Source organism: Urocitellus parryii, chromosome 1 (genome assembly GCF_045843805.1).
Source record: "Urocitellus parryii isolate mUroPar1 chromosome 1, mUroPar1.hap1, whole genome shotgun sequence".
NCBI classification, from domain to species: Eukaryota; Metazoa; Chordata; class Mammalia; order Rodentia; family Sciuridae; genus Urocitellus; species Urocitellus parryii.
Window position 1 is genome coordinate 156,737,054 of NC_135531.1, and position 21,774 is coordinate 156,758,827.

A 21,774-nucleotide genomic window follows, 5' to 3' on the forward strand; every position below is an offset into this window, starting at 1 on the left:
ACCTCCAGCCATCTCAGCCTTCCAGCCATCAGAGTCTCAATGCCATCCATGTTGCGCTAACAGCCTGTGTGAATGATAGAATCCAGCCTTCAAGTCTCCCTGGTCATTCCAGACCCTGAGCTGAACTTAAGCTATCATGAAGCAGAGACAAGCCAGCCCTACTGAGCAACAGCCACCCCCAGCTCAGAGAATCACTGAGGACAACATAATGCTTATTGCTTTCCAATACTAAATTTTGAGGTGATTTGTAAGTAGCACAAGGTAAAATAACGGCTCTGAAGGGTTATCTCATGCCAGACATGGTCCTCTAGGCTGGCATCAGTGCTTCATCTGATCCTCCCACAACCCGGGGAACAGGTCACTGTGCAGGAGCATGTCTGGGTTACTTGGCTACCAAGAGCATTCAATTCCAGGCCATGCCAACCCCAAGCCAACACTTTCCACTGTGCTACAGAGGAAAGAAAATTATGCCTTTGTGTAAATTCTACAAACCCCACACCAATCAGTTTCAAGAAACACTGACTGCTATTTTTGAAACTAAACATCTTTTTCTTTCTTAATTTCAGAAGGCTTACTGTGAAGCTGAGCTAATTATTTGAGCCTTAATCAAGGACTAGCCACTCCCTGAAGCAGCTGTTCTGGCCCCTCTCTCTTCTTCTAGGAAGTCCCTTGGGCTGGCTGGATGTTGGCTCAGGTCTAAACCCCAAACCTCAGTCCCCAGAAGCGAAGATGCATAGGGCTGAAAGGGTCCTTGGACATCATCCAGTCGACTTCCATTATCACTTTTAAATATGAGGAAACTGAGGCCCTGAGAGGTCAAGTGACTTGTCCAAGGTCACACAGTGAGTCAGAGGCATAGCCAGGTCGCCCAATTCCCAGGCAAGCATTCTTTCCACTCCACCACGCTGCCTGCCGTTGCTAAAAATTCCCAGAGCTGCCTCCCTCAGCGCTCCTCTTGACAAAGCTGCTTCCCCCCACACAACTACACACAGTCACATCTGGCAAGAGGTGCTATCACCCTGCTCTGCTTGTGAAATGCTGTTTTGCAACGAAGGCCTCTTTGTTCGTTAGCAACACACAAAGAAAACCGTAGCTCAGTCCTCTTGGAAAGAGATGTTTCTTGTTTTAAAGATGGGAGGAGAGAGAGCTTCCTGGCTGACTGTGACTCCATCAGCATGCTGCTCGAGTCGGGAAAGAACCCAGAGAGTTAGGTCTCTGCAGCATTTCTAGACTGTACAAGGAGGGCACACGGCAGGGGGGAGCTTATGGGAAACGTTTCAGAAAGTATTAAAATGTATGCCTCAACCAAGTAAACAGAGCAGATTGGTTACCATCTTGTGGTATGAAGTAATTAGGAGGGGGTGGAACAGGGAGCTAGAATCAGTAAAGGCTCCCATGAAGCAACTGGCCTCCTGTTTGGATTCCTGCTCCAGTCCTGGATCCCACTGCTTCTCACTTTGTTCCTCATCTGGGATCTTCCTTCTCTGGACCCTAAAGGAGCTAGAGCTTTGGTGCTGAGAGCCCTTAGAACATGATCTGTGCCCCCAAGTCACCCATCTGGTGCCTCTCCGCCTGGTTCTGCATTACCACCTCTTTTCTATACTAGATTTGGTCTTTCTTCTGTCTCCCTGGCTTCCCAGATGAATAGAGGCTTCCTGAGTGATCTTGACTAAAGCCCAAATTTTGATATGGAAGCCAGGAACCTTCTCATGAAAACAAATCTAGGGAGACAAAAAGCTGCAGATCCTCCTGGCTCCTCTCCAGGACATCTCTCCTTGGAGGTGGGCTGAGGTCAGTAGGTAGGGGTGGACCAGATGATCCCAGGGCTACCCAAAGGCCCAGAAATATTTTGAATCGGGAAGGAGACAAGACAGTAAGGAGCAGACCCAGTTCCATGGCAGCAATTTAGAACTCATAAGCTGGCAGCAGATGGGGAGGGAAGTACCAGCTTTAGCAGGAAAAATAGAGTGAATACATCTCCCATGGTGATTACAAGCCACTGGCCTTCCGCCCTCCAGGACCAGGTGTCCAAGAACCACCATCTGACACACTCACATGTTAGGTTCTGGGCACAAGTTGAGATCTCCTAAGAGAAATTCCCTGGGCTATGTGAAGGTTCTCCAGTCCTCGCCTTGGAGCCAAGTCTTCCCCTGGCCTACCAGGCTCTTAGGCAAAACTGCCCAAAGGACAAATTTCATCCCAAAGCCCACTCCCTTGTTTCCCCAGGGATAATTCCTTCCTGTTTAGTTCAATCCAAGAGAGGACTCTAATGGAATCAGCAGGCCCAGAAAACAAGGTCCAGCTCCAGGTTCAGCTGTAACCCAAAAGGGGAGGGCACGCTGGCTTCCTAAAGGAGGCCCCGTGTCTCCTTGTGGCCTCAAACAGGGCTGCGCCCTGTGTCAGTGTTTATGAAATGCCTCTCAAATAAGGTCAGTGTTCTACGCAGTCAGGACTCTAATAAAATGCAGAACGCGCGTTGTTTGCCAGCAAGCTGCGGAGGCATTCCTGAGAGCTTTCTTGGATACAATTGTTCTCAGATTAATATTTTCCCCATGAGTTTTTTTCTAATTCCACTTGTACTGTTTTTTATGATGTGTGACTTTTTCTACATATTTGTCCACACCAAGAGGGATGAGTGCCACTTGCATTCGCCAGCGATTCCTGAAGGCTCAGGGTTCACCCTTCGCAGTCCCAGCACCTCCCCTACCCATCAATCTCCCCATGAGCCTAGCCTGGTAACTTGCTTTGGCAGCCATTTGATGAAAAGGGATGGTCCTAGCTGATTTTTGTGTTGTTTTGAACTGTTCTGGTTATGAAGATATAACCAGAACATCGTGGGCTTTATTCATCATAGCAGACACTCAACCAGAGGTTCCTAGAAATGACTCCATTCTTCGTGTACTCCCTGTTTGGTCCTACAATCTCACCCATTGCACTTATTAATCACCTAGTGAGGTAAACAGTCCTTTGTGTCCTACCTGCTTGGATTTCTACATGGCTGGTGAGAGGCTACAGTTGCATTTGTAAAAGATGCACTTGGTTAAGTGAAAAAACTTAACCAAGACCAGAGTTGGAAGACATGGGTGATCTGAGGAAGGTTATTAAGATCCCTAAGTTTCCTCTCTTATCTATGAATGAAAGACTCTAAAATATACCTTGATCATTTTGAAGATACAGGATTCAGTGGTTCTGGTCAGATATGTAGGTGGACTCCTTCACATACTCACATAGCACTGAACTTAAGAGATGCTTGGGGATATCTGATTTCAGTTCAACCTTGCATCAACCCCATGAGATAAGTGTTCTTCCTCCCATTCCAAAGGTCACTGATGAGGTGGTGAAGATGTGTAAGGCACATATGGGTCCTGCACTTAGAAAATGATGGACACCAACACTCAGCCTGGGTGTCTTTATTCATTTAATGCTGCATCCTCAACTGTACTCCCCACTGGCCTCTCACTAACATTGCATGGAAAAACCATGTGCAGGACACTTTCTACCTGCATTCTAGAACTAGGCAGACATGGAGAGGAGAAAAAAGAATGTCAGAAACTTCTGCAACATATTTCTGAGCAGGACTGCTCTTCAGTGAAATCCTACTGCTGTGCTTTTCTGTGACAGAATAATCTGCTCTATTCTTGGTTTGGATAAAGAGCTGAGAAGAATGTCTAAGGAATTCATCACTTAGAGATTCTAATATTGCAGCACTCCAACATACTCTATGAACATGATCAAAGGCTTTGGATGGCCATGAAGATGAAATCTAAGGGTTTTTTTTTTAGAACAGATCCATGAGGTAGTTGTATATCATTAGTCTCTAGTGAAGGTCCAAGCCATGAAGATCTCCTGAAATCTGGTCTCGGGAACTGGAGCTCCAATGGCAATGGTCCATATTTGGTATCAGTTCCAGGAGAAGGCAAGAAGCCAGGACAGAAGGGCAGGAAGAAGGAGCTGTTCAAGTTCGGAAAGAGGTGAACACATGTGCAAATCCATGGTCAAGTCAAAACCTTCATATGAACAGAGGACCATGAACTCCATACTAAGAAGAAGGACTGGGTTGGGGAATGTAATCATTCTATAGAACAGAGGAGCAAAGAGCAAGCAGGTCCACCACTAGAGCTGGGGGTGTGCAAAACAACTCAGGAGGGAGACAAGGTGGGTGGTGAGACATGCTGACAGACTTTCAGGAACCACAACACACACTGCTGCCAAAGTGGGGAATGAATCTGGGGTCAGGAACCCAGTCTGGTATTTCAAGCAAGAGAAAAGACTGAGCCCACACAAGCAGTGATAAGGCCACAAGTGAAGTCACACTTTGCTCCTGCCAGGACGAATTTCATGTACATCCTGTTCTAAAAGGACCTGACGCCAGACTGAAGGAGCCAGAGATCATGGCTAAGAGAAAGTAAGTGGGACATTTACCTAGAAAGGAAGCTCATCTCCACCAAAACTTGAGAAGATGCTTAAGAGGAAAAATACCAAAGAGGCCCATCAGAACTATTTTTTGGAGAAGGGGGTAGCCCTTGCTATGGATTGGATATGGTTTGAGTGTGTCCCCCAGAGGTCCAGGTACTAGAAGCCTGGTCCCCAACATAGCAATGCTGGGAGGTAGGGGAACCTTTAGGAGCTGGGCTTAGTGCAAGGAGGTCCTTGGATACGGCCCGCATGAATGGAGTTCTCAGGAGAACCAGTTAGAGAATGTTCCATGAGAAACCAAGAGTTTAGAGAAAATTCATCAAACTGCAGAATAGATCATTAATTGGAAATTACTCCAAAGAAAATATGAACAACAGAACTCCAGGGAAAGAAATGCTAATGAGTCCTCAAGATTCCTATCCACTACAGTCAGAAGGGGCAGGACAAACCAATACCCAACCCAAGAAAGACTTTGGGGGGGAAAATAAAATAAACAGAGAGGACTCTGTTAATTATACTGGCAACTTGAAGGAATATCCCACAGAGCAAGTTCACTAAAATTGCAGAGGAAATAAATAGTGGGAGACAGGGAAAAGAGTGGGGCATTTGCTAGAGAAGGAATCAAAATAGGAAATGTCCCTGAAATGATTTGCCAGAGTTAATTAGGATAAATACTAAGTGTTATACTTAGACTTCAAAAAGTCAACTGCACAGGTACAGGGGGACTGTAAGATAAGAGCAGAGAAGACCGGGAGTCGCAGAGGAGGCAGGAATTGGGTTTATTCAGAATGAGCCAGCCCAGGTCTGCGGCTGTTCAGAGTGAAAAGGCCACTTCAGAATGCACTAAGAGGAGTCAAATAAGGCATTCAGGGTGAAGAAGGTCTCCTCTAACTAATACACCCTGAGCATCCATAATCTGAAAATCCAAAATCTGAAATGCTTCTCAATCTGAAACATTTTGAGCAGGACATGATGCCAAAAGTGGAAAATTCCACACAATAAAACTTTGTTTCATGCACAAAGATGCTGTATAAAATTACCTTCAGGCTATGTGTATAAGGTGTATGTGAAACATGAATAGATTCTGTGTTTAGACTTGGGGCCCATTCCCAAGATATTTCACTACCTATGTGCAAATATTCCCAAATCCGAAAACCATCTGAAATCAGAAATACTCTGGTTCTGGGAATTTTAGATGATGGACACTCAACTTTCAAAATCAAAGAAGACTGGAGAGCTGGAAATGTAGCTCAGTGGAAAAGCGCTTGCCTAGCATGCACAAGGCCCCGAGTTCCACTCCTAGCACCACAGGGGAAAAAAGTTAAATTAAAAATCAATCAATCAATCAATAAAAGACTGGAACCTGTTTCGAGGAAGAGAACTGGGACTGGGGGACAGGGGCTATCCCATAAAACTCTAACGCATACGGAATAGCTGAAGTAATTTATGGAAGGAAAGAAAAGACTCCAGTAAGTGGGTGGTGAGAAACACAACAGCAGCAATAGGAATTCTGAAAACCTACCATTTGGAAAATGATGATATTTGCTCTGTGTAGCAACAATCAATGGGAGAGAAATTCAGCCCCCACACCAAGAATATTTTCTTACAAGGACTATTTTTATAAATGAAATAAATTGCTGTTGGAAGAATCGAGTTCTTCATCACTAGACATAATTGAGCAAGGGACACTGGCCAGTTTCCCCGTTATTACGCTGATGGAAAACCAATCTCTACAGGGTTGGAACTTGGGCAGGAGGACCCCTTGTGAATCTGGCAATCAATATTTTTCCAAATCAGGCTTTATACTAAGCATGGTCTGGAGGGAGGAGTACAGTCCGTGAGAATTATGATAATGAAAGGAAAATTTATGGTAGATACCCACTACCCCAGGAAGTCCACATGAGTTAATCCAATTCAGCATCTTATGAAAGAGCCATTATTATTATTCCCATTTACAATGAGGAAACTGAAGTCACCCAACTTGCAGGTAGCAGAATGAGGATTTGAGCCTTGTTTACTTTCACCCACAAAGATCATTCCTTTTCCCACCACCGTCTCCTTGAGATTGAAGACCTGTAATTATACTTCTTGGTCAGTTTTTCCCAGGAATCACTGTATCTAACATGGTACTCCAACACTGAAGGCCTCAGGAGCAGGGGATGCTATAGCCTGTCAGTAGTCCAGCAGTAACAAAACACTATCCAGGTCTGGAGAACATAGCACAGGGCTCCTAGTATGAGCTCCCCACCTGGGTGGAGCTGATTAAACCCAAGGATGGGGTGCCTTGAGTGAGGGAGAGTCTTGGGAAATCAGCATGGTGTGCCACACAGCAGGGGTACCCTCCGCATCCACACATTCAGGATCACCGGTGGTCCAGAGCTGCCTCTGGAGCTGCCACTGGGCCCATCTCTTGTTTTCCTTTCTTTTCAGCAATTCTAAAAAGGGTTAAGACCACTTTCATAATGAGGGTGGAACATGCTAGTAAATACAGCTGTTTCAAGTAAAAGCTGTAAGGGAGGCAGACATAGGAAATCAGTAAAAGGAGGTATTTGGGGAAAGATAGAAGGAATGATCATTGAAAGAAAAAAGTTGGGGCCAAAAATTCCCCATGAAAATCCACCACCCAAAAATAAGTAAATAAAATGCATTCCTTATTTAAATAGACCACAAAGCAGCACACCCATGGAAAAGATATAAACCACTTCAACCGTAATCCCCTTTTTATGGAACAGAGGCCAACCTGGGCTTAATTGCAGATCAGGCCTGAGAGGAGAGAGGGAGAACAAGGAGACTAGGCAAGAGGGTGCCAGGCATAGCCAACATGCAGATGAGGAACCTGCCTCCACAGGGTCTGGAGCAAACTCTAGAGTGGACATCTCAAGCCATCCTGCTGGACAGGGCCTGAGAGGAACAAATGGAAATAACAACAGTGGCCACTATCACTAGTAGTTTGTGGCATGCTCTTATGTGCCAGGCACTGGGTTGAGTGTTTCCTATACACAATACCCTTTAATGTTTCCAAATAGGAATGTTTCTGATACATGCTTCAGAGTTGGATAAACAATCACAGCGACCATGACAAACCAACAGTGTGGCAGGCACCATGCAGAGTGCTCTGCCTGGATTGCCTCAGGCTACATCCACAATACCCCTACATGCTGCTCTGCCCTGCATTACAGGTGTGGAGCTGAGGCACTAAGGGATTAAATAGACTGCAATCCAGAGCAATGCAGTAACACACTGAGCTGTGCCAACAGAGCCGGAATTCAAACCCAAAGTAGGCTGCCTCCGGGGACCAGGCCCAGACTACCTACGCAGGGCTTTGAATGCTGGCCCTTCTTAGAGTCCAGGCAAAGGGTCCCACAGTCCTGAGCTGCTTTCATTTTCACTTTGAGGGGGAAGAGAACTCAGTGACAACAAACAGATCTGGAGACAAACAAAATAACAATGGAAATGGAATGCAATGCAATGCAAAAAAAAAAAAAAAAAAAAGCAGTAATAGAAAACCCAGATGATCTGCAAAAGCAAAACTCAATAATGATCCTACCAATACATATCAATTAATACAAGAGCAGCAATTGGAACCTGAGGAGAGCACAGGGTGATGCTCAGAAAGCCCTGATTAGAAAGTCTCCTGGTTAAGTGTTCAGGATAGCCTGTGCTTTTTCATGGGCATGTGCACAGTAGGAGTTTTGCAAGGTTGCTAAGCAATGCCTGGCAACCAGACTGCAGAGAGCATCACTCAGTAGGAATCTTTCTTTGGTCATGCTAGTAAGGCAATGATTTGAGTTCATGAAATCCAAATTTTAGATAACCTTACTATCTCAGGTAATTGGTTACCAGTAAGTCACCCTTAGCCATTCATTAAAATGCAAATCTGTAACTGCCCACCTCCCCCTTTAAAACCTATAAAATATTTGTATTTTCAAGGCTTATAAGCCCTTCATTCAACACATTTTTGTTGAAAACTTACTAAATGCTAGATATTGTTCTAGGCACTGAGGAAGAAGGTTCTGACAGCTCACTGGTGGATTATATATTATATGAAAGGCAGACATAGGAAATCAATAAAAGGGGGTATTTTGGGAAAGATAGAAGGAATAATCATTGAAAGAACCCAGAGAGGCGCAGCAATCTCTTCCAAAAATTGCCTAGCACCCTGGAGGCAGGTGTATGTGCTGCTCAGTAAGCCATCCAGGGGAACACTGTGCTTCCCTAAAGTCCACATCACAGTTGACCCAGAGAGGCTCCATGATTCACCAGCTTGTCCCTGGTCCCCTGAGCTGGCCCTGAGGCCTGTAAGTATCAGAACACAGGGCTTGGCTGTTGAGCATCTTGGAAAGTCTCCCACTTGACCTCGGGACCTCTGTGGTCAAGTGAGGGAAAGCCTATGACACGGTGTCGGTTTTTATTGGACCCAACCACCAGCAAAGTTCCCCGTCATCTGGAGTGATGGAGAAAATTAAGTTACCACATTCTCACGTTTCAGCCTCTCGCCGTTCTCCTTCGCAAACAGGAAATGTTTATTTAAATACAGCAGTCTCCAGCATGTTCTGGAGCCAAGCGAAAAACCAAAGATGTCCACTCTTGCCCCGACTCCACTGCTGAGGCCACCACCTCGCCGTGGGTGAGAAGTGAGCCTCTGCCCAGAGGCAGGATAGGGAGATGAGGCCCTGCGTGAGAGCTCATTTTCATGTGCGGCCTCTTTTTCCAGGCTGACATTGTGGTTGGAGAAGAATTACATCTGTAGGCTCCGTTTGTACTCAGAAGGGTAAATGCAACATCTGTTTGCTCTGTGCTCCGTGGTAAATGTTTTGTTTCAGGCACTGCCATGGACTCTCCCTCCCCTCTCAGAGCCTCTGTCTTTGCTGCACAGACAACAAATGACACTGAATTCTCCACTCTGTTTATTTAGCTTTTTTGTGGGTGTCACCTCCTCATGGAGGAGGAAAAATAAAATCATCAGTAGTCTATAAAGACACAGTTCCTTTTCCATGTGATACGCTAACATTATGGAACACAGATCCCCAATTCTAATACCAGCTGAACTAGGAACCACTCAGGCCCCATGCCAGGTGTAAGCTAAGTCCAAGTGGAGACTCACCCCACTCAGGTTTTCCCTAATGTCATACCACAAGGTTTCTGAAAGTCAAAAGAATCCAGGGAAACAACCACACACACATACCTCTTCAAAAAAGGCTCTTTGGGAGGCAGGACAGCAGGAATGGAGAATGAGGAAATGCCTCTTCTTTGTTTGAAAGCACAATTTCAACATCTGAAATCAGCACACTGGATTTTCAGAAGGTCCAGAGCATCCACTGGCTGTGCTGGCAAAATTGGTACCCCTGACAAAATGAGCCCTGAGAAATTTAAAAGGCTCATCTAAGGAAGTTTCCTTCCTCCACCCTTTGCTTACATTCTTTAAGTTGCAGGGCTGGCTTCCTTCTGTATATGCAGTGGTTTCCGACAGTTACTGGAATGCAGTAGAAGCTCAAGACATGTTTGGTGAATGAATGAAGGGGAGAATGAATGAGAAAGTCCTCTCTGAAGAAGTCCTCAGCATAGAGCTAGAATTAAACAGCCCTCAAGTGTATGCAGAATGGAACGCTGTGTCTGAGCTCACTGAGATGGGGTTGAGAGTGAAGGGCTGTTGAAGGGCTGACCTTGATCCAGCTTGATCCTAAAGGCTGCCTCCCAATTCTAAGAAGGAAAAAGACCAGATAACAGACCAGCCTTGGCAGCCCCACTACCCCCTTGTACAGTAGTCAAAGTGTCACCAGTGACCAGAACTGAGCCAGATGAGATGCAGGTATCTTCAAGCAGCTCCTACTTTCTGCCAGTGCCTGTCAATGACCAACTGTGGCAGGAGGCCCCTGGGAATGCCCAGGATTCTGTCTTCACTATTTCTCCAGTTGTGGAGCAGATGGGCTGCTCTGAGCTGCCTGGGTCTCCTGGCAGAGGTGGCTGGATGGCACCCTAGCTGTGGTGCCATGCCTGTAGATTCTGAAAACTTCCTACACACCAGAAGGAGAGGGGCCCACTTTCCTCAGTTTGCCAAACATGCCACATGATTGTGAAGACGGGGGAGGTGCAGTCTCAAGAACCCAAGCGAGACAGCGAATGTCAGGATGAGCTGAGTGTTTTTAGGATATATGGAAGCAGCAGCAGCAGCTTCTTCTAAGATGCAAGCCCAGCCTAGACCCTCCCAGGACTGTGTATGTGCAGATAAATCTTGGCCTAAGCGGAGCCAGGTTCCAGGAGTCAGCAGACTGGTAAGGGCTGTGGGCTCGGGAGCCAGATAGGCTTGGACTCAAAATACTTTAGCTATGCAACCTGGAATAACCGACAAGATGGCTAGAGTGTAAAATGGAGTAATAAGCACTACCTGTGTAACTAAGAGCACTGTTTGTTGTAGAGATTCAAGGACATAATACACATATGCAAATGGAGGCAGAAGAAGTACTCCTGAATGTGAACTATAGTTATTACTTCACTAACTCATGCCATAAAAATACCACTAAAACGAGTTTTTCATTGATGTGGTCTATTATAATATCTGAACAAAGGTGCATAAACCTGGATTCTGACCCTCTTATGGCCATCAACTTGCTGTGTTTCCCTGGGCAAGTCATTTCACATTTCCAGGCCTGATTTTCTAAATGTTAACGAAGACTCAGCTCTAGCCGTCTAGGATTGTATGTTTCAACCCAACAGAACAATCCTTACACTTGAAAAATAATATTTCAAACCAAAGGAAAGCACTAGGAACAAGAAAGTCATTTCTATTGAGTTTCTGCCCAGAGTGACACAAAAAGTGGAAGAGAGAAGGAGGTGGGGTGATAGGAGGTGACTAACAGGAATAAACATTCTGTGGCAGTTCATCCCATCTCCAGTCCCTTCCAGCCCAGTCAAGAGCCAGAGGGAAGCTTAATGGCCCACCCCTAAGACACGTGGAGGAGACAGGAGGAAGAGCCATCCATCCAGGGAGTCTGCCATTCTAGGGCAAACCCTCACCCACTCCTCAGCTGGGTTCCCAGGCCGACTCCCACTCCCTCCCATTTCTCCCTCCTTCCCCACCCCACCCCCAAATGTGGACTAAGAGGAGCCCACCCTGGAGTCCAAGTTTTGAATTTGGTCTGAGGATCAAAATGATAAATGTTTCCAAAACGTTGACATATGAAAAGTAAATATTTGGTTGCACAATTGGGGTTAAAACGAGGGTCAATCCACCCCCCTCTCCAAGCTCCTCTCCACTAGCTGCCAAGCCCAGGATCCGAAGCTGAGTGCGGTTTGTAAGATTATAGCGCTCGGTCTCATTTAAAGGGCTGTCAGCATTTCCATTCTCCGGCCCGTTTGGGGAGGCATTTATAACCTAGCCATAAAAAATTCACCAGGGCTGCAACTTGGCATCTCCAAGGCTGCACTCCAACAGGGCGGGTTTTGCGATCACCCACTCTGAATCCGTCCGGTTCTTAGAAGTTAGACCTTCATACACACTCAACTTTCCTTGCAAGGGCAGACAGCGAGCAGCTGGCCCATTTTGGTCTCCAAACCGGTCACAGTCTTGGGGCCCTCTCCAACGAATCCGCGTCCTGACGCCCCATCACTAAAGCTTTCTCCTTAGTCCCGCTCTGTAACTAGCGAGGGACCCCTTACACCACCCCAAGATCTCCAGACTGCAATGTTCTCTCCTTCCCTCGCCTTGTGTCAGCGTCCTTCTCGCAAGCTGTCAGCGGGCCCTGCCTCGGAGCCCTCACTCCCGGAGATGCATCGCTCTCTGCCCATCGCGGGGGCTTTGAGACTTCTCTCTCCACACCTGCCCCAAGCCACAGCCCCCCAACTCAGAGAACGAGGCCTCTGATTAAGGAGTCAGGGAAAACAGACTTGCATCCAGCGCGGCAGAGGGGAAAAGGAAGGATCAAGCGCCCAAGGGCCCCTCTATGTTACCCAGGTGGGTGGCCCGTGCGGGGCGGGGCGGGGTACTCACAGGCGCTCGGCGTTGCGGGGGATGCCCCGGGGAACCGCTCGGAGGCCCAGCCCGTGGCAGTCCACGCTGGCGGCGGAGCAGGTACACTTGGTGGGGCAGGCGACGGCTAGGGGCCAGCTCAGGACGCTCGCCAGCGCCAGGGCCAGCGCCAGGCGGGCGCGCACGGCGGCACCGGCCCCTGAGCGCCCGGGGGCCATGGTGCGCAGGGGCCCGCTCCCAAAGGAGGCTGCCTCGGTGGGGCAGGACCCGGGGAGCGCGAGCAGGCGCGCGGGGAGCGCGGGCGGCCTGGGAGCGGGCGGTGGAGTTGGCGCGGAGGAGGGGCGAGCGCAGCGCTCAGGCGCACGGGGCGCGGGAGGAGCAGGGCGCGCCGGGCGGCGGCGGCAGCAGCTCCATCGGAGGGGCCAGAGCTGCCCCGCTGCGCATCGCTCCCAGTGCCCAGGTGCCGGGCGTCCTTTGGCCCGCGTGCCGGCCGCTCGAGCTGCGCGCTGGGTCGGGGAGCTGGGATGAGCGCGGTGGGGCACGGCGCCCGGGGAGGTTGGCTCCGGGCTGGGCTCCGGCGTGCGGCGGCGGCGGCGGCGGCCGGGGTACGGGGCGGCCAGTCCAGCTGGCCGGCGTTCGCTCTCTTCATTCACTGAGCAGGGCAGACACCCGAGACGCGGGGCCCACCCTCCTGCCCCCCCAAAATGCCAGCTCCGCCTCCCATTGGCTGCGCCGCGCGTCATGTCGACTAAGTTGGGAACTTTGCTGGAGCGACCCAGAGCCAGGAGGGAGGAGGCAGCAGAGGAGCTGGAGGGAAGGAACCGAGGAAGGAAAGGGGCTCGGCTCCGGGAAAGAAACATTGAAACTCATTCCCCCTTAGGAACCAAGGACCACTGGGCTGGTAGCTCTTTTTGTTGTTATTTTTGTTGTTCTCGCAGTGAGCTGGACACTAAATCCCAGCACAGCCTCCAAAGGGGGCTTCTGAGCTCCCTCGTTTTACCAATAAAAATTCAAAGCTCAGAGAAGTGATTTCCCAAGGTCATACTACTAGCCTAGCTAAAATCCTGGCACCTCCCCCACGAAAGTTTCGTCCCCACTTCACCCAGTACTCTTGGCAAAGATTCAACTGCTACCTAAAGGACTTATTGACACTGCACAATCACATGTGTTACTAAAAATGGTGGTCCGTGTTGTTGAGGTCGCTACTGGAAATCGCGGAAGAGGCCTGTCCTTCCTTGCCCAGACCCAACTAATGCCTGGTATGCTGCTGAGAGTGGTGAGGGCGGGACTTGGACCCCTGAATTGACAATAGCAGGTTCAGAGACCTTGGAGTATCTGCCTCCTGTCGGGTGACTCTGGGCCAATCGCGTAATCGGTGACCCTTTGTTTCCTCAAATCAGGTGGCCACAGCCCAGTCTGGACCCAGCTCCGAGTTGCCTAGAGCATTAAAGAAAGGAAAGTGTTTTTGCAAGAGTTGTTCGCATGCTGGACATCCATCTCGTCTTCCCTGAAGCCTTGCCTTCATTCTTCCCGTGCCCGCTCTAAATTGGCGCGGTCTGAGCTTTTCCAGATGCCGCTGGGGAGGGGCGCGTTAGAGGCTCCATAAATACTTGCAGGAATGATTTTGTTTGTTTGTTTGAAGGGAAAGGGCAGGAACTTGAGGAAGTATTGCCCAGACTTCCTTGAGGTCCACTCACACTGGAAAAGTCTGAATGAGAGCCCTGAGCACACACACACACTGTCACACTTTCAAACACACCCATTCACATTCACAACATATATACATGTGCACTTGTGTGTTTGCACATACACTCACACACACAAGGGCAGCAACTGTGCTCCTGAGGGCCCCTCCTTTTTCTTTCATATGAATGGTATTCTGATTCCTTCTTCCTCATTTTCTTTCAAGGAAACTTCCAACTACTTGACTACATCCTGTAAATATATAGTAGAGGTGCAGATTTTATTTTATTATACTTAGCAGATTTTCAGAGTCTTAGCTCCAGGCACCCAAATATACATACACGCATGTGCACACACTCCCATAGGCACTCCAGTCCCTACGATATTCATTAACATATTAGGTGTAGTTTAACTGCTGTTATTCTTGGGAACAGTTTCTTTCTGCCCACATGCTGTTGTCATCGCCCTCTGGTGGCCAGAGAGGGTCTAGGCTCTGGTCCTTAGGGTGACTTCAGCCTTTAAGAACTCTAAACATCCTTTTCCCCTTTCCTCTGAAGCTTTCCTCCAAACCTTGAACCAATTTAGTACCAGGACTGAGGCAGATGAGAGATCCGGGCAAGAGCCCAAGGGCACAAAAGCATCTCAGACTGTCTGGAGCAGAAAAGGGTAGGGTTTTCTTTGTTTTCGCAAATGCATGCATGCTAGAGCATGTTTGTCAACCCCCTTCAGGCTGGGCCTGGGTCTCAGCACAGTGGGGGGCTGTTTCCATTTAAGTTGCTAGAGGGTTTCATGAGCCTGATCTTTAAGTGATTTCATAGGCACTCGAATGTGCTGTTTCCTGGGAGCAGTTCAGAACAAATCACAGGGGTCCTTCAGAGTCAGTCATCTTTAAAGAAGGGCCAAGTGGGAAAGACAGGAGATGTACAGAGCACCTGGCTACACAGAATCATGGATTGTTTGTCCAGCATTTATACAGTACTTATATTCTGATGACTAGGGGTTCGGGTTCCACACGTCTTTTCATGGTGGGGGTGGGGGTGGAGTTTCCCTGGGCAAAGATCAAAGTCCCCCTCTTAAAGATTTGCATCACAGATGAGTATGTTTAAGTCCCTGAGAAGTCCTATAGTAGGAAGCCTGTTTACGGTTTGTTGACGCCAGTTTCTCAGTACATGTGCTCCCTTTTCATGTTAACGTAAAATTTTCTTGGAACATACTTTAAGAATCCCAAATATAATTCAACCCTCAGAAAAGTGAGTTTCAGGGAGAGGTGGGCATGTTTGAAAGAACACCCAGCTAATTACTAAGAGAGCCCTGGCTAGGACTTAGGGTTCCCAGTGCTGAGAACAGGGGTTTGTCCACTCCCCAGCCTGATTCTGGGCATCTTCAGAGAGTGTCAGCCTCCTGGTGGAAGAGTTGGCTCTCCTGGACAAGTTTGGGTAAATGCTAAGGGTCAGGCTCTTGGGAAGAACTTTCTATGTCCAACTGCCAAAGATAACTTCATACTCCGTGGTGTGATTTTCAGAGTCCCACAAAGGGCTCCTCAGCCAGCTCTTGGATTTTTCTCTTTTATTTTCCACAGGCTGTTGAAAAGCAAACTACCCACCCATTTCCCCATGAAAATCCATCGAAAACTCTCTCCTCCACCTGTTTTTTGTCTGTGTGAGGTACCACCATTCACATGGCCACCATTATCAGTTGAGGTTTTCTGGTTGTAAGCAAGAGAAAACAACTATAACTCATTGAAGCCAACACCCTACCCCCATCCCACCACCATCAAAAAAAAAAAAAAAAAACTTTGAATAAGGCCTTAGGTTGCACACAGAACCTCAGGAAAAACTGAAGGAGGCTTCAAATGACTAGATCTAAGTCAGATTTCCAAATTCCCAGGAAGAAGCTACCTATCCACTGGCCTGGCTTGGGTCATGCCATCAGTTTTGGCCAGAGAAAACAAGAATAGGTGGGTGGTAGTTTCTATGGACACCACATTCAGTTGTGCAGGTAGCGGTACTGCTGTCAAAGAAAAATTGGATTCTGTTAGCTAAAAAAGCAGATGGAGTGTAAAGAAGGCAAACAGCTGGAGAGCATCCCCCTCCCTAACAGCACAGCCATTTAGGTCCTGCATCCTATCCTGTGACTTCTTCCCCTGGGGCCTCTCTTGAAACTGGCCCCTCTTTGCCTTTGGTCCTCTTGCTGTCATTCATATCCCCATTTTATGAATAATTATTGCTCATCTTGGCCTCCACGTTTATATCTCTGACTTCATTTCTGAATTTTTTAGCTCTGTCAAGCTATCTTTGCCCTGATGATCCAGGGATCTTTCTAAAAGCAGATCTGACAATGCAATCTTGAACTTTAGAAAAGATTCCTGTCTCTTCCAGTTCATCTCTTGGTGCTCTCACACCCACTCAATACCTCTCCTGCAATGTGCTTTTCCACTCTCCAACCTTCTGACTCTTACCCACCATCAGTTCTGTGGTCATTCCTGCAGGAATCCTTGCTGCTCCAGAAAATTAGATCCTTGAAGACAGTGACCCTGTATAATCCATTTCTCCAACATCTTATTATAAAAATTTTCAAGTGTCTAGAATCCATTTTTTCATGCTTGATGCCTAGAGGTGCAAATAAACCTTTGATGATTGATGAATGCATAAATGTACAAATGACCTTCCCCATCAGCTAGCTTATTTGACATTCTCCTGTTACAGGTTTATTTATTGTGATCAGTGCTATTTAATCTTTGGGGGGAGAGGAGAGGCCTATATTCTTCAGAAATGTTCTTGCACACTCTCACATCCTCCTCATTCTCCATTCTGATATCTACTTCCACCTCATTGAGACTAATGCTTGTCATTCTCTAAAAGATTCTCCAGACCCACCCTAGATCCATGGTCAGAGGCAATTCTGTTCCACAGGAAGCTGGTCTCTGCAGACCATGTCACCTGCACTCCCTTGGGTCTGATCCAAAGGAGGGAACTGACTCAGGGAGTCAGAGGAGAGAGCAGTGCTTCCTCCATACAACAGCAGTTTGGCAGTGGCTGCCTTCCCTGCTGAAAGTTATAGTTCATGTCCAGCAGCCCTCTCCTCCAGCTGTCCATCTCCTTAATAACTACTCCTATCCTCTCTCCTCTTTAGGGGTAGGAGTCAAAATAATTTTCCATTATTACTAAACCTCAAGTAGTTCCCATCCTGGATGATTCCTTAATCCCACCTGACCTTCCCTTCAGTCCCTTTGCTAAACTTTTCTCATTGGCTTCTTTGAATCATTAACTATTTCCTACCAGAGACCTGCAACTGATACCACCTCATTGAACCACCCAGACAGGTCTCTGGGGAGTAGGTGAACAACCCACTTAGAGATTGAGGCTATGACTCCTGTTAAACCCTCCTGGGGGAGAAAGTGACTCATGTATGTGACTTCTAGGTCATTCCTAAAGAGCATAAATTGAGGGAAAGCTACATCAGCTGGACCTGGAGGACTAGGTTTTCCCAAACTCAAGTGTCTCTATCTCCTCTGCTAGTCTACTGAACCTTTCCAAGGGCAGGATATACTCTAGATAGATAAATATTTGGTGAATGAATGTGAAAAGATAGAACAATTAAAAACTTCTGAACTCCAGATCCACCTGTATTGGGCAAGTGTGAGCCTACCTCCCATCCAAACCATATGACTGGGTGTTGGGATTTTCTTCTTCTCATATGATCTTGCCTCCCTTAATACAGGGACTTTCTAGGGGTGGGAACATGACTGAAAGGAACCCATCAAAATCCTTCTCTGAGATTTTTCCAACAGGAACTAAAGAAAAAAAAATCTTGTCCTTTGTGGTTAAAAAAATTGGTTACATAAGAGGAACAGGTGTGTTTTGATTTGGAAGTGAGGTATACCCCCCAAATCATGTGTGAGACAATACAAGAAGGTTTAGAGGAGAAATGATTGGGTTAGAAGAGCCATAACTCAATCAGTGAATTAATCCCTTGATGCAATTAACTGAGTGGAAAACTGAAGGCAGGTATGGTATGGCTGGAGGAGGTGGGCCTTTGGGGGATATATTTTTGTCTCTGGCAAGTGGAGTCTCTGCTTTCTGATGATCATGTGAACCACTTCCCACTGCCACACTCTTCTGTCCTGATGTTCTGCATTACCTTGAGCCCCAAGGAATGGAGCCAGCTGTCTATAGACTGAGACCTCTGAAACGGTAAGCCCCCAAATAAACTTTTTCTCCTTTAAAATTATTCTTGTCAGGTTTTTTAGTCACAGCAATGAAAAAGCTGGCTAAAACAAGGCAGGAGTGGCCAGTCTTTCAGCCATGTAGCCCAAGATACTGTAAGAAAATGCACTGGACCAATTTTTCCCAGGTCTGAGTGGCAGCCAGCTTAATATAGCAATGAAACAAGTATTCATTGAGAACTGCACATATTCCCAGGAGAAGACGCAGACACAGCTGCCAAAAACCCACTGGGAAGACAAAGTAAGATATATGCAAGAAGAAGAAATATGTGGTATATAATCAAATGCTAACTGATGTAGGTCAGATAAGGAAGTGCTACAGACACCTGGAGAGAAACCACTGGGAGCTGCATTGAAAGGGCTGAGGAATGCAGTCTGGCTTCTGAAGATGCTGGGTTTTGGTGAGGTCAATATGAGAGAGACAGAGAGAGAAGAAGGAGGAGGAGGAGGAGGAGGAGGAGGAGGAGGAGGAGGAGGAGAAGGAGGAGGAGGAAGAGGAGGAGGAGGAGGAGGAAGAGGAGGAGGAGGAGGAGAAGGGAAGAGGGAGAAGAGAGAGAAGGTCTTGGCATCCACGGAAACAAAGGCAAGGATATAGAAACAGAAGCATGTATGAGGTGGGGAGAGGGCTTGGGGAAAAAATTGACAGAAGAGAGTTTGGGGTACATTTCTTTTGGCCTCAGAGCCAATATGGAAAACAGACTTTCGGCCTCTGATTTTTCATAATGTTTGGCCACTGTGCTTTAGAAACTGGAGGCTGTGTGCAAAACCTGACCTTGAGAGGTCATACAGATTGGAATCCCCAGAAGGAACCAGAAGTGTGTCCTCAAATCAACTTTGCCCTGGCCTGAGAGGGGGCCAGATGATCTAGGGAGCTCTTGTTTCCCTAAGCTATGCAGCAAAAGGCAACTCAGCCAGGTATGGGTTCAGACTCAAGGTCCTCAGGGTCACAGTGCTGACCTGAGAGGCCTGGCAGACACATGAACACTGTCACAGGCCTCTTCAAACACTGTATCTTGTAGATTTATTTGTCTCATATCTGGGCAAAGCAAAAACTGTCGCTGGGGAAATGGCTCTCCAATTTGAGGAGTATTAATCACCTAATTAACCAGAACACCTGCTCATAAAACTTGTCCCACCCGGGGAAACAAATTAAACAAAGTATGAGGGTGTGCCATACAGACTTGGCAGTGACATCCGAATCCTTCAGTAGCCTCCTTGGGTACTGGGGCTCAAAATACTCTCCAGCCAGCTGTTGGACTTGACAGAGGCTTCAGAACACCAGCTTTGTTCAGCAAGCAGCAATTGGAGGTGAATGCAGAGAAACACCTCTTGCAGCTCAAATGGAAAGGTAGATGCCCCTGCCTGAATGTGCTAGGCATGGTTCTGAGAGTTTCACTTACATTAACTCTCTTATCCTCCCAACAACAAAATGAGATCCCCAACTGTGGCTGAGCCTGATTTGATGCTCACAGATTCAGTTTCTTCTTTGGGACACACAGGAAAACAACATTTTCCAGGCTCCTTTGCAGTTAGTTTGGGGCCACACCCCTCATTCTCACCAGTGGGATGTTGCAAAAGTGAGGCATACCACAGATGATCTTTAAATGTCTTCTGTAATCACCAAGGTGGAGATACTGGAATCCCTGAATCACTATGACCAAAAGTCTGTATGTGAGAAAAAACTGAACCTCCCACTGATATTTGGGAGTTGTTTATTAAACCAATTAGCATGGTTACCCAGGCTGATGCCCTGATGCTATCTTGGCAGTTATGATCCCCCACATTATGTGGGACCAACCTTTTTGTTTTATTTTGCTTTTGTGTTTTTGTTTTGTTTTGTTTGTTTGTTTGAGGTGGGCCTGGCTGGGTTGCCCAGGCTTGTCTCAAACTCCTAAGTTCAAGTAATCCTCTGTCTCAGATTCCTGAGTACCAGGATTATTGACATGCCCCACCACATCTGGCTTGGGACCAGTCTTAAGGAAAACTGCTAACTATGTGGTATGATTTTAAAAACAACAGGAAGATCCCTCACTTCAAAATAATGCACAATATTTTTTTGTGTTTATGTGTGTTCCAGGCATTGAATGCTTAACCAGGGATTGATGGTGCTTAACCATTGAGTAACATCCTCAGCCCATTTTACATTTTATTTAGAGAAAGGATCTTTCTAAGTTGCTTAGGGCCTTGCTAAGTTGCTAAGACTGGCTTTGAACTCATGATCCTCCTACCTCAGCTTCCTGAGCTGCTGAGATTATAGGCATGTGCCACCATGTCTGGCAATCATGAAATACTTTCATGTGGTAACCTTCATTACCTGTCCTTCACTTACCCTTATAAGAAGTACTATTTTCTTAGTACTTCTAGGTGCAAGTAGTGCACTATAAGTGCTATCAGTGTTATGGCGAGGACAAAGGAACTGTGATTGCTATTCTCATAAGTCTTATGTGGGTAACACATACAAAAAATCAATCAGGAAAATCAACATATAAGTTATAAAATGGTGGGAAGGTGTGCTAGTAAGCTTTCCATTACTGTAACAAATACCTAAGATAATCAGCTGATAAAGAGAAAAGATTTACTTGGGATCATGATTTTGGAGGCTCCAGTCCATGACTGGTTGGCCGAGTTGTCTGGGCCTGTGATCATGCATCATGGCAGGGAGTTCATGGTGAAGCAAAGCTGTTTACCTCCTAGATTCTGAGAAGTCAAGAAAGGCAGAAAGAGACTGGGGCCCCATAAGCCCCTCAGGGTCATACTTCCAGTGGGCCTAAAGCCAACCACTGGGCCCCACCAGTTACAGGTTCCACCACCTCCCAGTAGCATCAAGCTAGGGCCCAAGCCTATGAACCACAGGCTTATGGGGGAACATTCCAGATCTAAATTTTAGCATAAGGGGATAGAGTAATGTGTGTGTGTGTGTGTGTGTGTGTGTGTGTGTGTGTGAAAGAGAGAGAGAGAGAGAGAGAGAGAGAGAGAGAGAGAGAGAGAGAGAGGCAAAGTTTTTAGAAAGAAGCCAGGGAAGGAGACTCAAAGAAGAAAAGAAACACAGCATGATATCATAAGGTATAGAGTAAACCAGGTGACTATTCCAGAGAGAAAACAGCCCATGGAAAGACCTGAAGGTAGAATTGCGATAGTTGGAGGAACTGCAAAGATAAGGCAGTCTGGTCAGATCCCAGAGAAACAAAGAGACCTGTTCTGGGAATGTCAGAGTAATTAATCCTTCACTATTGCATTGAGCCTGATATATGTGAAATACAGCCATGAGCGACATCCCTCTTCCATCCATCTGTGGAAGGAGAAGCCTACCTTTTTGCATCACTCTGACAGGACATGGAGCCTACTATGGTTCCAGAAGTATTTGATTACAGGAGGCTGATAAAGGGCAATAAAATTGGGGCTTTATATTATAGCTATCATGTATCAGCAGCAGCATATGTTTTTCTATAGCTTTTGTTTTTCGATGCATATAGGGATAGAGAGT

At 46.9% G+C, this 21,774-nt stretch overlaps 1 protein-coding gene across 1 annotated transcript in view; it reads right to left on the minus strand.

The window, feature by feature from the left end:
* Slit3 (slit guidance ligand 3) overlaps positions 1–12,618 on the minus strand; it is a 562,044-nt gene extending 549,426 nt beyond the window's left edge. The window contains exon 1 of the mRNA XM_077797769.1: positions 12,404–12,618. Coding sequence (XP_077653895.1) covers positions 12,404–12,600 — 197 coding nt within the window. The 5' untranslated portion in view covers positions 12,601–12,618. The remainder of the gene's footprint in view (positions 1–12,403) is intronic.
* Positions 12,619–21,774: the final 9,156 nt, after the last annotated feature.